Source organism: Triturus cristatus, chromosome 9 (assembly GCF_964204655.1).
Source record: "Triturus cristatus chromosome 9, aTriCri1.1, whole genome shotgun sequence".
Classification (NCBI taxonomy): domain Eukaryota; kingdom Metazoa; phylum Chordata; class Amphibia; order Caudata; family Salamandridae; genus Triturus; species Triturus cristatus.
The window spans coordinates 1,057,731,885-1,057,749,073 of NC_140592.1; the positions used below are offsets into that span (position 1 = coordinate 1,057,731,885).

At 49.6% G+C, this 17,189-nt stretch overlaps 1 protein-coding gene across 6 annotated transcripts in view; it reads left to right on the forward strand.

Annotated features, from left to right (window-relative positions):
- Positions 1 to 17,189, forward strand: part of MIA2 (MIA SH3 domain ER export factor 2) — a 635,554-nt gene that overhangs the window by 563,385 nt on the left and 54,980 nt on the right. For all 6 annotated transcript variants that reach the window (XM_085626929.1, XM_085626930.1, XM_085626931.1 and 3 more), the window contains exon 26: positions 16,766 to 16,900. In XM_085626929.1, the coding sequence (XP_085483055.1) occupies positions 16,766 to 16,900 (135 nt within the window). The remainder of the gene's footprint in view (positions 1 to 16,765; positions 16,901 to 17,189) is intronic.

The following is a 17,189-nucleotide window of genomic DNA, read 5'->3' on the forward strand; positions in this document are numbered from 1 at the left end:
AGATAGCATTGAATGGTTTTAAATATCTTGGCATCCACATCACACCAAACCACGCACACTTTACAGAACGTAACCTACTTCCGCCGCTGCAGAGGCTAAAGAGTGATGTGAAGAATTGGCACTTCCTCCCGCTGACAATGTTGGGGCGGGCTGCGTTGTTTAAAATGATGGCCCTCCCCCGGTTTCTTTACGCAATACAGAATACACCCATGCCAATACCTGACTCATATTTCAAAGCCATTGCGGCGGAGGTGGGTCACCTGCTATGGGCGGGGAAACCTCATCGTATAGCTTTGCGTAAACTAATGCGGAGCTGGTATGACGGTGGCATTGCACTGCCAAACATCAATCTATATTACTGGGCCTCCCAACTTATAGTGATCAATCAATGGCTGCACGCCCCCCAGGACGAACCGGCTTTACGTATGGATAGACATATGATGGGCACGGACGGAATAATGGGCACCCTATATGATAAATCAAAAATAAGCAAATTGATCTGCCCTACGGCCCATACGGTTCAGGTTTGGTTTAGAGCACAGCGAGCAGTGCGATGGGAGGGAGTGATAACTCAACATACACCACTGTGGGACTTCCCCCGGTTTGGTAAGCTACGTAAGAGCAAAGGTTTTAAACAGTGGGATCTGATAGGCATCTCCAGGGTGGGCGACCTGTGGAAAAAGGGGGAGGTGGTCACGGTTGCGCAACTCCAATCAACGTACCAGATGGCAGAGACCGAGCAATATAGGTACTTACAAATAAAACATGCCCTTACAAGGGCCATACCTCCGGAAGTGATCTGCCCGCGTCCTCACCTCTGGAGGACCGTTTGCCAACTGATTCTCTGACTAAAAAAGCGATCTCATTAACATATCGCAAACTGATTAACAATCAGAAAGACCCTACACAGACCCTTAGGGAGAGATGGCAGGCGGAGATAGGTGAGATGGACGAGCAAGGTTGGCAGGAGGCGCTTGTGTCCCCGCGAGAGGTTGCGACCCCCTCCAGACTAAATCGCGTGCAGTTGAAAATACTGCACAGAACATACTTCACTAGATTGACACTTCACAAAATAGGGAAGGCAGATACGCCACTTTGCCTTAGGGGCTGTGGATCTATAGGCACATTCTATCACACCATCTGGGATTGTCCCAGCATTCAACACTATTGGAGGGCAGTGGTGGCCACGGTGACCCAGGTCTGCGGAATTGATGTCCCCCCTGAGCCACGTAGATGTATACTTATTGTGTGGGAGCCAACAGATCTCTGCTGCGCGGCGCAGGAATGGGTGACACTGACCTTCACGTTGGCCAAGCGGAACATCGCACAACACTGGGGGGCACAGGTGGCCCCCACCCATCAGCAATGGTGCCTAGACCTTGATAGCACCATGATGGCAGAAAAGGCAGTTTTTATTAATAGGGGATGTCCACGAAAATGGAAACTCGTATGGGGTAACTGGAATACCTTTCGGGGAAACGTATGTGCCCCACCACCTAAAGACTCCGAATCAGACTTGAATGACTAAATGTTGACGCCGTGCTACCCATGGGGGGTCTCTGTGAGGGGAGAAAGGTGGCGATATGCGAATGGCATTGTAAGAGATTTGATTTAAATATATTTCAATTTAATTGGGAATGTAAATGGATAGCGCCCGGTATGTGATGTTACCCAATAACGGTATTACTCATGATGATGTATGGCTCAATTTTGTTGTACTTATTAATGGCAATAAAGAAAAATAATTAAAAAAAAAAAATATATATATATATATATATATATATATATTACCTACTGGCGGTCGCCAGTAGGTAGTTATAGTTAGGACCACGTTTCCATAGGAAATCCGCAACATTCTATTTTGAATAACTTTGGCGCCGGTCGACGAATCCTCGCGAATTTTTCAAAATAGGTGGGGCGCTACGCTCCGCTCCTACCCTGAAAGTCTCGGGGGGATTCGTCAAGCGGGGGCTGAGATAAAAGGGGGGTCCCAAAACGCGTTTTTCCCATGCATTTTTCCATAGGACCTTTAGACAGGGCTACAGCCCGAACGGCTGAACAGAATTACTTGAAATTTGGCAGAGAGGTAGTCCTCAGGTCAAGGAAGTGCCTTTTGTAGGTTTGGTGTAAATCTGTTCAGTAGATTCTGAGAAAATAGCCTTTAAATCAATATATATATCTGAGCCAGCTTACGGTGCGCTTACGGTACGCTTACCGTACGCGTACGGTGGCGTGCGCGAGCGCGATTCTGATTGGCTCTTAGATCTTAGTAAACATTCGAATCGGCCGAAACCAGGAAGCGGCGGCCGCCATTTTCTCTCTCGCACTGAGAGTGATTTTTAAATTATAAAGCCCAAAAACATGTAAAGGGGCTGTTTAGACAGCTCCCACACACATAGCCATGTTGAGGGAGTCCCCAAAGATCCCCCAAGGCCAAAAACTGAATTTTTATTTTTTTGGTAATATTGCCGATTACGCTTACCGTACGCGTACGGTAAAAAATAAAAAAAAAAAAAAAATTATCCACACTCTCTCCACCCCGTGTGCAATTGGTGCCCGAAGGGCACCAATTGTGCATGATTTTTTACCAATGAGATAAACTAAAATATTTTTTAAAAAAATAATAAAAAAAAAAATTATCCACACTCTCTCCACCCCGTGTGCAAATGGTGCCCGAAGGGCACCATTTGTGCATGGCTTATAAAACATATCAAAAATTTAAATATTGGGCCCCCCCGGAGCCTGTCTGCTTTCCTGCCCTACACGGCGTGGCTGGTGCGACTGGGAGACTGGCGGCAATGGCCACGAAACAAGATGGAGACCGGGTAAAGACCAAATCGACCCGGCGCGGTGCCGTCCATCAGGCCAACAGTATGGACCGCTACACCCTCCAGAAGGGATCGCCCGATGGACCGCGCAAGCCCCCTGAGAGTCCTCCTGATGCCCCAGACCTGCCCGCAGATTTGACTCTGCGAGATGTTATGGGCGCCATTGCCGAGATGAAGGCCTCGGTGGGCCAGCGGTTTGATACACTGGCGCAGAAGATTGACTCGGTCCTTGTGGATGTTGGCCTGGTGAGGGCCGATCTTTCCAAAACCGATGACCGAGTAGATTCTTTGGCCCACACCGCATCGGGCCTAACGACAGATGTGGCGGCCTTGCAAACGGAGGTGCGCCGGCTTAGTCGGGCGACGGCGCTAATGGATCGGCGCCTGGAGGACTCCGAGAGTCGGGCACGGAGGAACAACATCCGCATTATCGGGGTGCCCGAGGGACGCGAGGAGGCGGCGGCGGATCTTTTTGTGGAGGACCTGATTGCTACCCATCTCCAGCCACGGGGGCTGAGCAAGTTCTTCGCTGTGGAGAGGGCTCACAGGGTTCCCGGGGGTCGGCCTAATGTCGGAGCCCCTCCGAGACCTCTCATCGCCCGGATTTTCAATTTTCGGGATAGAGACGCTATCCTGCAAACCTCCAGACTGCATGGACCGGTCAAGCTAGACAATATGGAGGTTAATTTCTATCCTGATTTCACTCCAGCGGTCCAGAAGCAGAGACTGAGCTTCCTAGGTGTCAAACGCCGTCTTCGGGACCTAAACCTCAAGTATGCCATGCTTTTCCCGGCCAAGTTGCGTGTGGAGGTGGATGGTCGCACGCATTTCTTTGATCGTCCCGAGGCGGCCGGGGACTGGCTGGATACTCTGCCCGGAGATCGTGATCGGGGGGGCGGTGGGGGGGCGGCGGGGGGTGACGGCACGCTGGATCAGGACTGAGGGTCTCATAATGGGCCTCACTCTGGACGAAAATGATGCCACTTTTAATTCTGCATCAGTTTTTTGTAAGTTCCCCTCCTATGGAGGTTGTGTTGGGTCTCTTGGGGGTTCTCCCTCCTCCTCTAGGGGGCTTAGTTAGTCTAACTATATATGGGGCGACAGGCACACTGCACGTTGGGGGGGCTGTTTGGGCTCATGCAGGGGTGCAGGGAGGGGGGAGTTCTGTTGGGGTGGGTGGGTTGGGATGGGGTGTTGTTCGTTCTTACCACAAGGCAAACGTATTATTGTGTTGGTTTTAAAGTGCTCTCCGGGGTACGAATGATGGCTCTTGTATATGATGGGGGTAGGGAACTAACTTTGTTATCCTGGAATGTGAATGGACTGGGGGACAGGATCAAACGGGGTGTGGTCCTGCAATTTTTGAAGCGAATCTCGCCTGATGTAGTCTTTCTGCAGGAGACACACCTCATTGGTAACTCCTTCTGCGCCATGAATCGGCGTGGATATCGCCTAGTGGCTCACTCGGGCTTTACGTCCGGCTCACGGGGTGTGGGCATCATGGTGAAGAACTCGCTCCCGTTGGAGATTGATGAGGTGCTCCACGATGATAGGGGACGCTATACGGTCTTGGTGGGAAGACTGGAGGGCAAAGTGGTTGTCTTTGTGTCAATATACATCCCGCCGGGGCTGCAGTCGACCACCTTTGCGGACCTTGGGCGCCTTCTCCTTGGCCTTCCGGGGGGGCTTTTGGTTGTGGGGGGGGATTTCAATGCGGTGGTATCTGGATCTTTGGATCGTCACCCCCCTAGGGACCTCCCCCGGGCACAGGCGTGGCTCCCCGGCCTCTTAGATACATTTGGATTAGTGGACTGCTGGCGTTTAAAACACCCCGCGCAGTTACAGTATACTTTCCACTCGGGAGCCCATGGTAGTCTCTCACGACTAGACTATGTCCTTGTCCCGGCGGCCTATTTTGGGAGGGTGGGAGAGGTACGCCATTTGCCACGGGGTATTTCGGACCACTCCCCGCTCCTACTGCACTTTGATGTCTTTCCGAGGGGTGAGGGTAGGGTGGTCCCAATCAATCCTTGGTACCTGCGCGACCCCTCCATTCGCGCTGCATTGATTAAATCCCTTCAGCGATATTTTGATGAGAATGTGGGGTCTGTGCCTTCGGCCATACCGCTATGGGAGGCCTTCAAGACAGTACTCCGAGGAGAGGCCCTATCCCTCATTTCCCATGCCCGGAGGCGCGAGCGGGAGGAGGTGACCCGGATGGAGGCTGAAATAGCCGAGTTGGAGGGGAATCTAGAAGGTGGGGTGACGGATGCTGCATTACATGTCCTCCAACTCAAGCAGGCGGCCTACAGGGCCCTCGTCACAGAGGCGGCCAGGGGCCTCAGTAGAGAGCAACAGGGCCGTTTGTATGATGTGGGTGATAAGGCTGGTAAGCTTATAGCGTGGTTGGACAAAAAAGAGAGAGCGAATCGTGTGGTCCCGCAGATTGAGAAAACGGATGGTGTGTGCGTGACCGAGCCAGAAGAAATTGTCTCCTGCTTTGCGGATTATTTCCATGGGGTGTATTCCCCGGTGTCTTCCTGCTCGGAAGAGGATTCCCTCGCCCTGCTCAGTGATATCGCGCTGCCCTCCCTTTCTGGGGAGGACAGGGTGTCGTTGGACGCCGCTCCCACCTCCGACGAGATCGCCCTCGCCATACGCTCGGTTGCCTCCGGCAAGGCCATGGGTCCGAATGGTCTCCCTATCGAGTTGTACAAGTTACGACCGGATACGCTGGCACCCCACCTCCGGGCTATGTTCCTGGCGGCACACTCGGTGGGCTCCCTCCCGCCGGACCAGCGTCTGGCTACAATCGTGGTCATCCACAAGGAGGGGAGACCTCGGAACCGGGTTACATCCTATCGGCCCATCTCGCTGCTGAATGCGGAGCCCAAGATTCTCGCTAAGGTACTGGCCAATCGGCTGGTCGGCGTGGTGGGCGATTTGGTTCATCAGGACCAGTCTGGCTTTATTCCTCATCGCAACACGGCCCTTAATCTGCGGCGTTTGCACGGTGTGCTCGCACGTGCCCGTTTATACGGGAGCCGGCCATTTTGGCATCCTTAGACGCCACCATGGCGTTTGACACGCTTGAATGGCCATATATCTGGGCGATGCTTGCGAAGTTTGGATTTGGCCCAGGGTTCATCAGTTGGGTCAAATTGCTGTATTCGGGCCCATTGGCGCAGGTGGTGGTGAACGGAAGAGTATCGGCTCCGTTTGAGCTGGGCCGAGGCACTCGACAGGGCTGCCCCTTATCGCCGCTCCTTTTTGCACTTGCCTTGGAGCCCCTGGCGGAGTGGCTGCGGTGGGAGCCTTCCATCCGTGGTCTCCGCTGGACCCCCGAGTATGAGGACCGTGTATCCTTATACGCTGATGACATCCTCTGGTACCTAGCTTCCCCACGTAAATCACTCATAGTACTAGTTGATGTTCTGCATTCATTCGGTCGTAACTCCGGTCTGGTCATCAACTGGGCTAAATCGTGTGTGTACGTTCTCTCTGGGGAGGCTCCTATCCTCCCGCGGGGCTGTCCGATCCAGGTCGCCCCGCAGGGATTTAGGTACCTGGGTGTCTTCATTACTCTGGACCCGGAGGCTCGGTATGATCGGAACTTGCTTCCCCCCCTCCAGCGTCTGAAAGAGGATGTCGCGCGCTGGCGGCGTTTGCCGCTCTCGCCGCTCGGCCGGGCGGCATTGTTTAAAATGATGTCGTTGCCGCGTTTCCTATACGCGTTACAGAACACGATGGACCTTGTCCCGGCGCGCTACTTCCGAGAAGTGGAGAGTTTGCAGCGCCGCCTGTTCTGGGACGGGAGGCCACGTATTGCCCTGGCTAAGCTGACGCTCCCCTGGTATGATGGGGGGATTGCCCTCCCGGATATTAAACGGTATTATTGAGCCTCCCAGCTAGCCGCAATTAATCAGGGCCTATATGGGCCAGCCTTAAACCCTGCGTTTGAAATGGATAGGATGCTACTTCCAGGTGGTGACTATAATCGAGCGCTCTACTCTAGCGCGCCCGACGCTCGCCTGACGGGCCCCACGCGTGTCATGGTGCAAGTGTGGCACACGGCTAATGCTGCAATGGGGTGGAAGGACCGTTTGACCCGGGCGTCACCACTATACGCATCTGAGCGGTTGGGCTCCTTGTGGACCTCGAAGGGCTTTGAGAAATGGGATTTAATAGGCATCAGCAGAGTGGGGGATCTCTGGACGAGGGGAGGATTTAAAACGTTCGAGATGCTGCAGACGGAATTTCAGTTGCAGGGCAGCGAGTACTTTCGGTACTTGCAGGTCCGGCATGCGCTGGGCTCCGTCTTTCCGGACGTCGCCTCCATCCCGGAGTGCTCCCCCCTGGAGGATAGAGTGCTGGACGGACACGTCCCTGACAGCACGATATCACTAATCTATAAAAAACTAATCCACGATCGCTCAGACTTGCTGACTGCCCTTCGTGAGGCTTGGGTAGCCGATGGGCTGGAGCTGGACGACGAGGACTGGATCTCCGCGGTGGCCTCCCCGAAAGAGGTGGCCATACCGGCTCGCCTTCGTTTCGTCCAGCTCAAGATACTCCACAGGGTCTATATGACGGGGCCAAAGCTCCTGCGTATGGGCTATGCTGAGGACGGTTTGTGTAAGCGTGGGTGTGGTGCGCTGGGGACCTTTTTGCATATCCTTTGGGAGTGCCCGCAGGTGGAGGGATTCTGGCGAGGTGTGCATGAGGTGCTGCGAGTGGTCACGCATGTGGCGCTGTTGCCCGAAGCGAGGAGATGCCTGTTGAATGTGTGGGAGCCTACCGACTACTCGGTGCCGCAGACGTGGTGGGTGACTCTGGGATATATGGTTGCCAAGCGTGATATTGCCCAGCTGTGGGGATCCCAGAGCACCCCGACAGTCTCGGCCTGAAAGGAACATATGGATTGGTGCATGTTTCGGGAAAAGGTGGTGTATGTGGCGAGAGGTAAGCCTGCGACATGGGTGAAAGTGTGGGGCCCCTGGAACGCCTACCGCGGGGGAATCTGTGCTCCACCCCTACTGCCTGATCCATCGCCGGCCCCGTCCCCTTAGCCAACTCATCCCCCCGGTACCTGGGCATCGGGTGTCCCCAATCCTAGTTCTGATCTCTCCCCCCCCCCCTCTTGAGACTCCTATAGATGGCTAGATTCCCCCTCTAGGGGAGCACGTGTTGCTATTTCGATTGAGGATTGCCTTGTGGGTTTGTTTGTGTTTGCTGTGCTTTAAATTTAAAATGGAACCGTATGATGGGGTCTGCATAATGTGACACGCAACGATGTTATCTCCTGTAAAAGCTCGGCAGCGGCACCATGTGTTTTACAAATGTATACCGTATGCTCCTTATATTGCTAGCGGCCGGCCGGAAGGTTGTAGGCCCATACTTGTACAATTTTTTTGAGTCCTGTAATAAACGGTTTCAAAAAAAAAAAAAAAAAAAAAACAAATTAAAATATTACCTTTCAAAACGAAGTGCATCATATGTCCTCCATGTGCGCACGGTGCGCGAAGCGCATCGTGCGTACATGGCCCATCTAGCATAACGTGGGCACGCGGTGCCCACCGTGCGTGCACGGCACTAACTGCGTAAAGTGGGCGCGCGGTGCGCGAAGCGCACCGCGTGCTCACTGTGCGCGCACGGAACGAACTGCGTTAAGTGGGCGCGCACGCCACGAATGGCGTAAAGTAACTTAGCATTTAAAAAACCGTACAAATTCACTGAAAAAACCATAGGTTTCACACACGTTATAGTTGGGAATTAGCATTTAAAAAACCTTGCAAATTCACTGAAAAAACCATAGGTTTCACACATGTTATAGTTAGCGGAAATTTTACTGATAAAAAACCAGGCAACTATAACTCACGCGACCGCAATCTTCTGCTGATGACATATGTGTCTTTATGAAAAAAAAATATTTGTAATATATGTATAGCTAAAAATGTATGGAAGAAGACATGGGCAAATAAGTGTCTAAATACAGTATTAGCATCAGCAGAGGATTGCGGTCGCGTGAGTTATAGTTGCCTGCACTAACTATAACGGGGGAATTTCATTGTTTTTTTATCAGTAAAATTTCCGCTAACTATAACATGTGTGAAACCTATGGTTTTTTCAGTGAATATATATATATATATATATATATATAGTATGGTATCCCCATAAGGGATCGAGCCCCATACCACATTTCACGGCTGCCTTAGAGCACTTAAACTGCACTTTCTTGACAAATTAGAAGCTCCAGAATTATAAATGAAGCCTCATCTCAGCAGGTCATTCAGCATTGCATTATACATAAGACCCACCAATTGGGCTATCTGGGTGGAGCATAAGCATTCTGCAATTCTTTAGTTGTTACTCCCAACAGTACAGTTGAAAATCCAGGCGCCCCAATCCTCCACTGCCTATTCTCCTTCTCAGCTTCTTCCAAGAGAGTCTGACCCCCTTATTGGCCAAAATAAAAGATGTTGTTCTCCCCTGTACCTTTGTAAGAGCTTTCTTGTCAAGCTCTAAAGGTATATTGTCAAATAAGTATGAAAACTTTAGTAGAATAGACATCTTGACCAAAATTACTTGCCGTACAGCGTGAGGGTGAAGTTCTGCTACCTTAATATCTACACTTATTGTTTTTGAATTTATTTTTACAAATCTTTAATGCTTTCCAATAATCCAGGAACAGGGTTTAACAACGGAGAACATCTATTAAAAGAAGACACCCACCATAACACCAATAGTACGGTGGAGTATTTTTTGAGCACAGACCGTAAAATCTCACATCTAATTTTTTCTAAGTTATTGGTGATATCTTGTAATTCTGTGTTCTTCTGTTCTCCCAATTAACAGTCAGGCTCAGTTTGATTCTGCACATTACTTTCTTTACCTTAAAAAATATGCTATCACTAACGTTGTCTTTTTAAGCTGTGAGATATTTTGGGGATGTTTGAGCTTGAAATGTTGCCTATATTACTTCTACCACTGAAGTGTTGGCTTCTGTAAGTGTTATATCTTGTACAACAAGGTAGGTAAACTAGAATTATCTTCTAGTGTTACATTTAGTCTTCTGACCTAACGCATCTTCGGGTACTGATCATGCTGCCTTTTGGCCTCTTCATAATCTTTTGAAATAAGTACTAATTGAGTTAGGTAAGCAGTTGAATGACATTTAGGATAGTGGTTAACTCATGGTAGTTGGGCCAGGGTAGTAGTTAACTGATTTGTTGTTTAGGTAGAAGGTAAAATCAGTCCAAGGTCCAATGTTAGTTCACAGTAATGCGGAATGTCATTATAAAGTGAGGGAATAATAACTAGCTTTATGTACAGCTCAACGCAGACTAAAGGATAGATCACCCATATTACATTATTTTGCCCCACCGACCTGAGGTTCTAACCAGTCTCTTGCGTTCGTGTTTAGGTCACTTTTCAAGAGTTCTCTGAAGAGTACATAGTTCAACAGCCTTTGGTTGGTTGTCAGCACATTCAGACACTATCTAGGCTCTTTATCATCAGTTTCATGTGCCCACTTTACTCTTTAACCCTGTGTTACTGTTCACATTAGGTCTGGCATTGTATTGTGCCAGTGGAATCACTGAAGGTTAAACTGAGACACGCCTAATAGACTTCAACACACAGAGTATGGGTGTCTAAGCAATCAGAACGTGATGTTTCCTAATAAACATTATGTTCGAGGCATATGAGCTGCAGATTATACACTGTGCATAGATCGCCATCTGGTGTTGGGCCCCGATGTTTGCAGTTTGTTTTTCCTCTTGGAAAGTCTTTGGAAGTCACGACGAGGTTGGTGACTCCTCCTTTGGTTCGTATTGCGCATGGGCTTCGGCTCTATCCTCAGATTGTTTTTTTCCGCCATCGGGCTCGGATGTAATACTTCGCGCTCCGGTTCCGAACTTTTCCAGTTCAACGATCGACGCAAAGATCCTTGCTCATCGAGATCCTTCAAATAATAAATCATCTAAATTACCTTCTCTTCGGCACTTCTTCGATTCCGGTCGTCGACGGCGGCCTTCAGGCCTATTCCGGCTCCGGTCTCGGCTGATGGAAAGAACACCATTCAAGAAGTGCCCTCGATGTGGGTCCAAGTTTCCCCACACCGATCTTCATGAGGTGTGCAACCTCTGCCTCTCCCCTGAACACGAGGCCTGAGACTGTCCCGCCTGCAAGTCTTTTCGATCTAAAAAGACTATTCAAGATCGAAGGGCCAGACGCAACATGGCGCACTCCTCGACCTCCGCTCCAGTCGACATCTTCGGGGACGACGTCGAAGCTCCGGGACAGCAGAACATCGAAGAAGAAGACGACTACCTCGTCAGTGCTTCCGAGGCCGATGACTCGGATGTGGAGGACATCACCCCGGCGCAGAGGGTCGTGAGTACCATACCCCCTCCCACACCCACGCCCAAAAAGGCTTCGGTCACACCTTCGCCTTCGAGCCTAGGCAAGACCAAGGATACTGCTTCTCACACCCCACCTTCGGGCCCGGTAAAGAAGCCTATTGAGCCTTCCGGCAGCTCGGGATCGAGCCAGCCTACCAGTGGTACCGAAAGACACCCTTCGGCACCGTAGAAAAAATCGGCCTCCACCTCCACACCGAGCCCAGCACCAAAGCCCTCGGTGTCGAAACCTGCCATCTCCGTGCCGACCAAACATCATAAGGCCCTCGGCACCGACACTCCGGTGCCGAAGCCTCTCTCGGCACCGAACAAAAAATCGGAGGTCCCGAAGAAGCACAGCTCAGACAAGCCTAAAAAACGGTCGGCCCCGAAACCCTCGGCGCCGACCGAACAACCAGTGTCGCAAGAACTTTTCACACCGGATCCTCTGCAAAAGACACTTACCAAGGATCCAAAAACTGGACACTTGACACTGTCTTAAAAAAAGAGACACTTGGACAAACCAGCTCTACCTCCACCTCCAAAGAGGAAGGACACTGCTACCTCCCCTTTCAGAGTGCCTTCCCCACCTCCTCCACCCTCCCCACCTCCACCTTTTCCACCCCCGCCTCATCGCTCTCCAACCCTGTCTCCAGACCACGATGATCTAGGGGACCCTTACTATGATCCAGCAGATGTGCCACAAGACCCCACTCCTACTGGATCTCCAGACACATGGAATGATTATAACAATCCGGACATCCCAGATGTCCCACAGGATGACCTTTACCCATCTAGGCCCTCCCCACCAGAAGATTCGTTAGGCTTTCACCACCTACTACAGAGGGCGGCACATTATCACGGGGTGGAGTTACATACTGACCCAGTGGAGGAAGATTTTCTGCTAGACACCTTCGATAATGCACATAGGTCTACTGCCATTCTACCTATGTTAAAAGGGGTAATCAAACATGCACCAGAGGTTTTTAAAGACCCAGTCAGGGCTAGGGTCCTAAACCCCCGTATAGAGAAAAAATACAAAGCCGCCCCCACAGATCCTTCATACATTAAAGGCCCTGCACCACTGGATTCTTTAGTGGTATCTACAGCTAGGAAGCGTTCAAATTCTCAGGCGTCAGGCGAAGCACCACCACCTGACAGAGTCCAAGCTCCTAGACGCGTCAGGGAAGCGCACTGCGTCACAAGCCGCCAATATATGGCGTATCGCCAACATGCAAGCGCTATTGGCCAGATACGGCAGGGCGCATTATGATGAGTTAGAGACCATCATGCACCATCTCCCTGAAAAATACAAGAATAGGGCTAATGAATTGATCCAAGAGGGGAAAACTATAACTAATACCTCTATACGCTGTGCCCTAGATGCGGCGGATACAGTCTCCAGGGCCATAAACACCAGTGTCCTTCTCCGTCGCCACGCCTGGCTAAGAGTTTCAGGTTTTAAACCTGAGGTACAAGCCTCCATACTGAATCACCCATTCGACCAACAACGTTTATTTGGCCCAAAAGTTGATGAAGCCCTCGAAAAGATGAAAAAAGATACTGATACGGCGAAATCCATGGGAGCCCTACAGTCACACACTCCTAGGCGCTCTTTTCGCCGCTCTTCCTTTCGGGGCATAGGCAGAGGCTACTCCTCGGATAGTGCATCCACGTCCTACAAATCCCCTCCTCAGTCTACCCTCACAAAGGGTTATCAAAGAGGCGGATACAGAGGCAATAATAATAAAGGTAGAGGCAAGACAAATACCGCCCGCTCTGCCACACCGCCTACCCAATGACTTTGCCCCGCTCCCTCCAGACCATTCCACTCCGGTCGGGGGCAGAATACAACATTTCCTTCACGTCTGGGAGACAATCACCTCAGAGAGATGGGTGACCCAAATTATTCATTCAGGGTATTGCCTAGAATTAACATCTACCCCCCCCAAACATTCCACCCAGGCAACGCCCAATGTCTCAAGAACATGCCACGTTACTAAAACAGGAGGTAATCTCCCTCCTGCAAAAACAAGCCATACAGCAGGTCCCCATCAACCAACAAAATTTAGGGGTCTACTCCCTGTACTTTCTGATTCCAAAGAGAGACGAGACTCTACGACCTATCCTAGATCTCAGACCTCTAAATACTTACATACATTCAGACCATTTTCACATGGTAACCCTTCAACAGGTTCTTCCACTCCTCTCCCAGAATGACTTTCTCACCACTCTGGACTTGAAAGACGCATACTTTCACATCCCAGTACACCATGCTCACAGAAAGTACCTCAGATGTGTAGTGGATGGGCAACACTACCAGTACAGCACCAAGGGTATTCATCAAGTGCCTAGCAGTAGTGGCGGCACACCTCAGAAGACAGCACATTCACGTCTTCCCATATTTGGACGACTGGCTAATAAAAGCCACGTCCTACGAACAATGTGTGCAACACACCGCCGCTACAATCCAACTACTTCACCAGCTAGGCTTCACAGTGAACCACCAAAAGTCCCACCTGGTACCATCACACACAAAACAATACCTCGGTGCTACCATAGACACTTCAAAAGCCATAGCCTATCCCAATCCTGCCAGGATTGCAAACATACAGGCTCTGCGTCAGAAATTCATATTTCAACACTCTCTCCCAGCAAGAGTGTTTATGCAACTGATAGGGATGATGGCCTCTTGCATTTTCATAGTGCCCCATGCAAGACTCCAGATGCGTCCACTCCAAGAGTGTTTAGCACGCCAGTGGAACCAGGCCCAGAGGCAACTGACAGATCTGGTGTTGGTAGACGGTCAAACCCATCGCTCTCTGCAGTGGTGGAACACCACAAACCTTTCCAGAGGTCGACCGTTCCTGGACCCGGTTCCACAATTAATCCTAACAGACGCACCGCTCTCCGGCTGGGGAGCTCATCTGTTACATCTCACAGTACAGGGCACATGGACGCCGCAACAGAAGTTACTCCACATCAACCATTTGGAGTTACTGGCAATCTTCCTAGCCCTAAAATCCTTCCAGACGCAGATTTCAGGCAAGGCAGTCCTCATTTGCACAGACAACATGACTGCCAGGTACTACATTCAAAAACAGGGGGGCACACACTCTCCACAGCTCTCTCAATTAGCACAGAGCATATGGAGATGGGCAATTTCACAGAAATTTTTTCTCCTGGCCCAACATGTCCCAGGAGTCCAAAACACCGTGGCAGATCTGCTCAGCAGACAAACGCAACAGATTCACGAATGGGAACTTCACCCACAGGTTCTTCACCCGTTCTTTCAGAAGTGGGGGCATCCACACATAGACCTATTCGCCACCCACGAAAAATGCCCAAGCTTCGCCGCCAGATATCCACACCCATTGTCCAAAGGCAATGCGATATGGATGAACTGGTCAAACAAATTTGCATACGCTTTTCCACCTCTCCCACTAATTCCATTAGTGGTGCGAAAGCTACAACAGCATTCTCTAACACTGATCCTAGTAGCTCCAACATGGGCCAGACAACCGTGGTACACCACACTGCTGGAACTCTCGGTAGTACCACACCAAAAGCTACACCTCTCACCATGCCTCCTAACCCAGAACCATGGAGAGATCAGGCACCCGGACCCAGCTCAGCTCAACCTTGCGATCTGGCTCCTGAGGTCCTAGAATTCGGATACCTTAACCTTCCCCCTGATTGCATGAATATTATCAGGGAAGCTAGACGCCCTACTACTAGGGCATGCTATGCTGCAAAGTGGAAAAGATTTGTTGTTTACTGCCACAACAACACAATCAACCCTCTAAATGTGTCCATACAGCACATCATATGTTACTTGCTCCATCTACAAAGGTGTAACCTAGCATATACATCCATTAGGTTACACCTCGCAGCAATTGCTGCTTACTTACAGAACAGGCAGCACCTATCACTTTTCAGGGTGCCTGCCATCAAGGCCTTTATGGAAGGCCTCAGAAGAGTAATTCCACCCAGAGTACCACCCTCACCTGTCTGGAACTTGAATATAGTTCTCACAAGGCTAATGGGACCCCCTTTCGAACCATTACATAAATGTGAGCTGCAATTTCTCACATGGAAAACAGCATTCCTAGTGGCTATCACTTCCCTTAGAAGGGTTAGTGAAATACAAGCACTCACCATACAGGAACCTTTTCTTCAAATGCATCAGAACAAGGTTGTACTCCGCACCAACCCAAAATTTCTACCCAAAGTCACTTCTCCCTTCCATCTAAACCAGTCGGTAGAATTAACAGTCTTTTTCTCACAACCTCAAACAGTTGCGGAAAGGGCTTTACACACACTGGATGTTTAAAGGGCCTTACTTTACTACATCCAAAGAACACAACCTTTCAGAAAAACCAAACAGCTATTTGTCTCTTTCTCTCCACCACATAAAGGCAACCCTATTTCTAAATCAGGGATAGCTAGGTGGATTGTAAAATGCATACAGATTTGCTACCACAAAGCAAAACGAACGCTATCTGTTCCCCCTAAAGCCCACTCTACAAGGAAGATAGGGGCTTCTATGGCTTTTCTAGGAAACATACCACTAGATGACATCTGCAAAGCAGCGACATGGTCAACACCGCACACTTTCACAAAACATTACTGTGTAGATGTGCAAACCAAGCAACAAGCTAGTGTGGGCCAGGCTGTACTAAAAACACTGTTCCAAACAACTGCAACGGATGCCGGTGGTCGCCGCTAGGGTTGGGTACTGCTATATAGTCTATGCACAGTGTATAATCTGCAGCTCATATGCCTCGAACGGAATATGCTACTTACCAGTATGCATCTGTTCTTGGCATGTAGAGCTGCAGATCTATACACGCCCACCCGCCTCCCCGGCTACCTGTATCCGTTCCAGTCTATCTTATTTAGATACAACACACATGGGTTTCTTTACTTATTAACTTTCGCAAATTATTAAAGACCTGGCTTTTTAATCAATGATAATGCGGTCTGATCTGTGCTGTAATCTGGAGTATCTCGCTGCGCCTAGACACCTTAGGGTATTAGTTTGCGCACAAAAAATCTCATAAATAAATAAATAAATACTGTTATTACTACGCTCCATCTTTCCCTGCTGGCGAAAAACAATCTGAGGATGGAGCCGAAGCCCATGCGCAATACGAACCAAAGGAGGAGTCACCAACCTCGTGACTTCCAAAGACTTTCCAAGAGGAAAAACAAACTGCAAACATCCGGGCCCAACACCAGATGGCGATCTATGCACAGTGTATAGATCTGCAGCTCTACATGCCAAGAACAGATGCATACTGGTAAGTAGCATATTCCTTATTTCCATTCTTTGCTAACTGAACTTGAATTAATCAAGTTTATCTACTAACAATATAATTTCATTAAAACCAGGTGTAGGTATTGCAAACACTAATATCCTCCTCTCTCCTTAGTAATTTGCTGCAACTTGGACCATATTTGGTGGTAGTTCATGGTGTACCTCACGTCATTCTGTTTTTTCTGCATAATTTACTTAGCTGATTTCTTTTTTTTCAGGTCCGCATTACCCTGATCCATCCATCCACCCTCGAAGGCAAGACAAATATTACGCCAACCCCCCAATTTCTGGAAGGTTCTCTGGACCTGCAGAACTTACAAGAGGCTATAATATGCATTCCTTTGACAGAGCAGGTAAGTTGAAGTGCAGCATATGAACCTAGTGATGAAAGGTCACCATTTCTTGTACACAATTATTAACCAAAACATTGTTTTCTTGCCTGTAAAGAACCAGAACTACGTATGTTCTTTTCATTTATGTTGCATTAAGAAGCTTTTTCGGTCTAGAAAAGCTTCCAGTGTGGCGGAGGTTTACATCAAATGAGAGCCCCTCTCTCTATGGCCGAATGCAATAATTCTGAAGCCAAAATCAGATTGCATCTAGGTAAACATCTTTAAATCCTCGTTTCATCACAGTCACTGT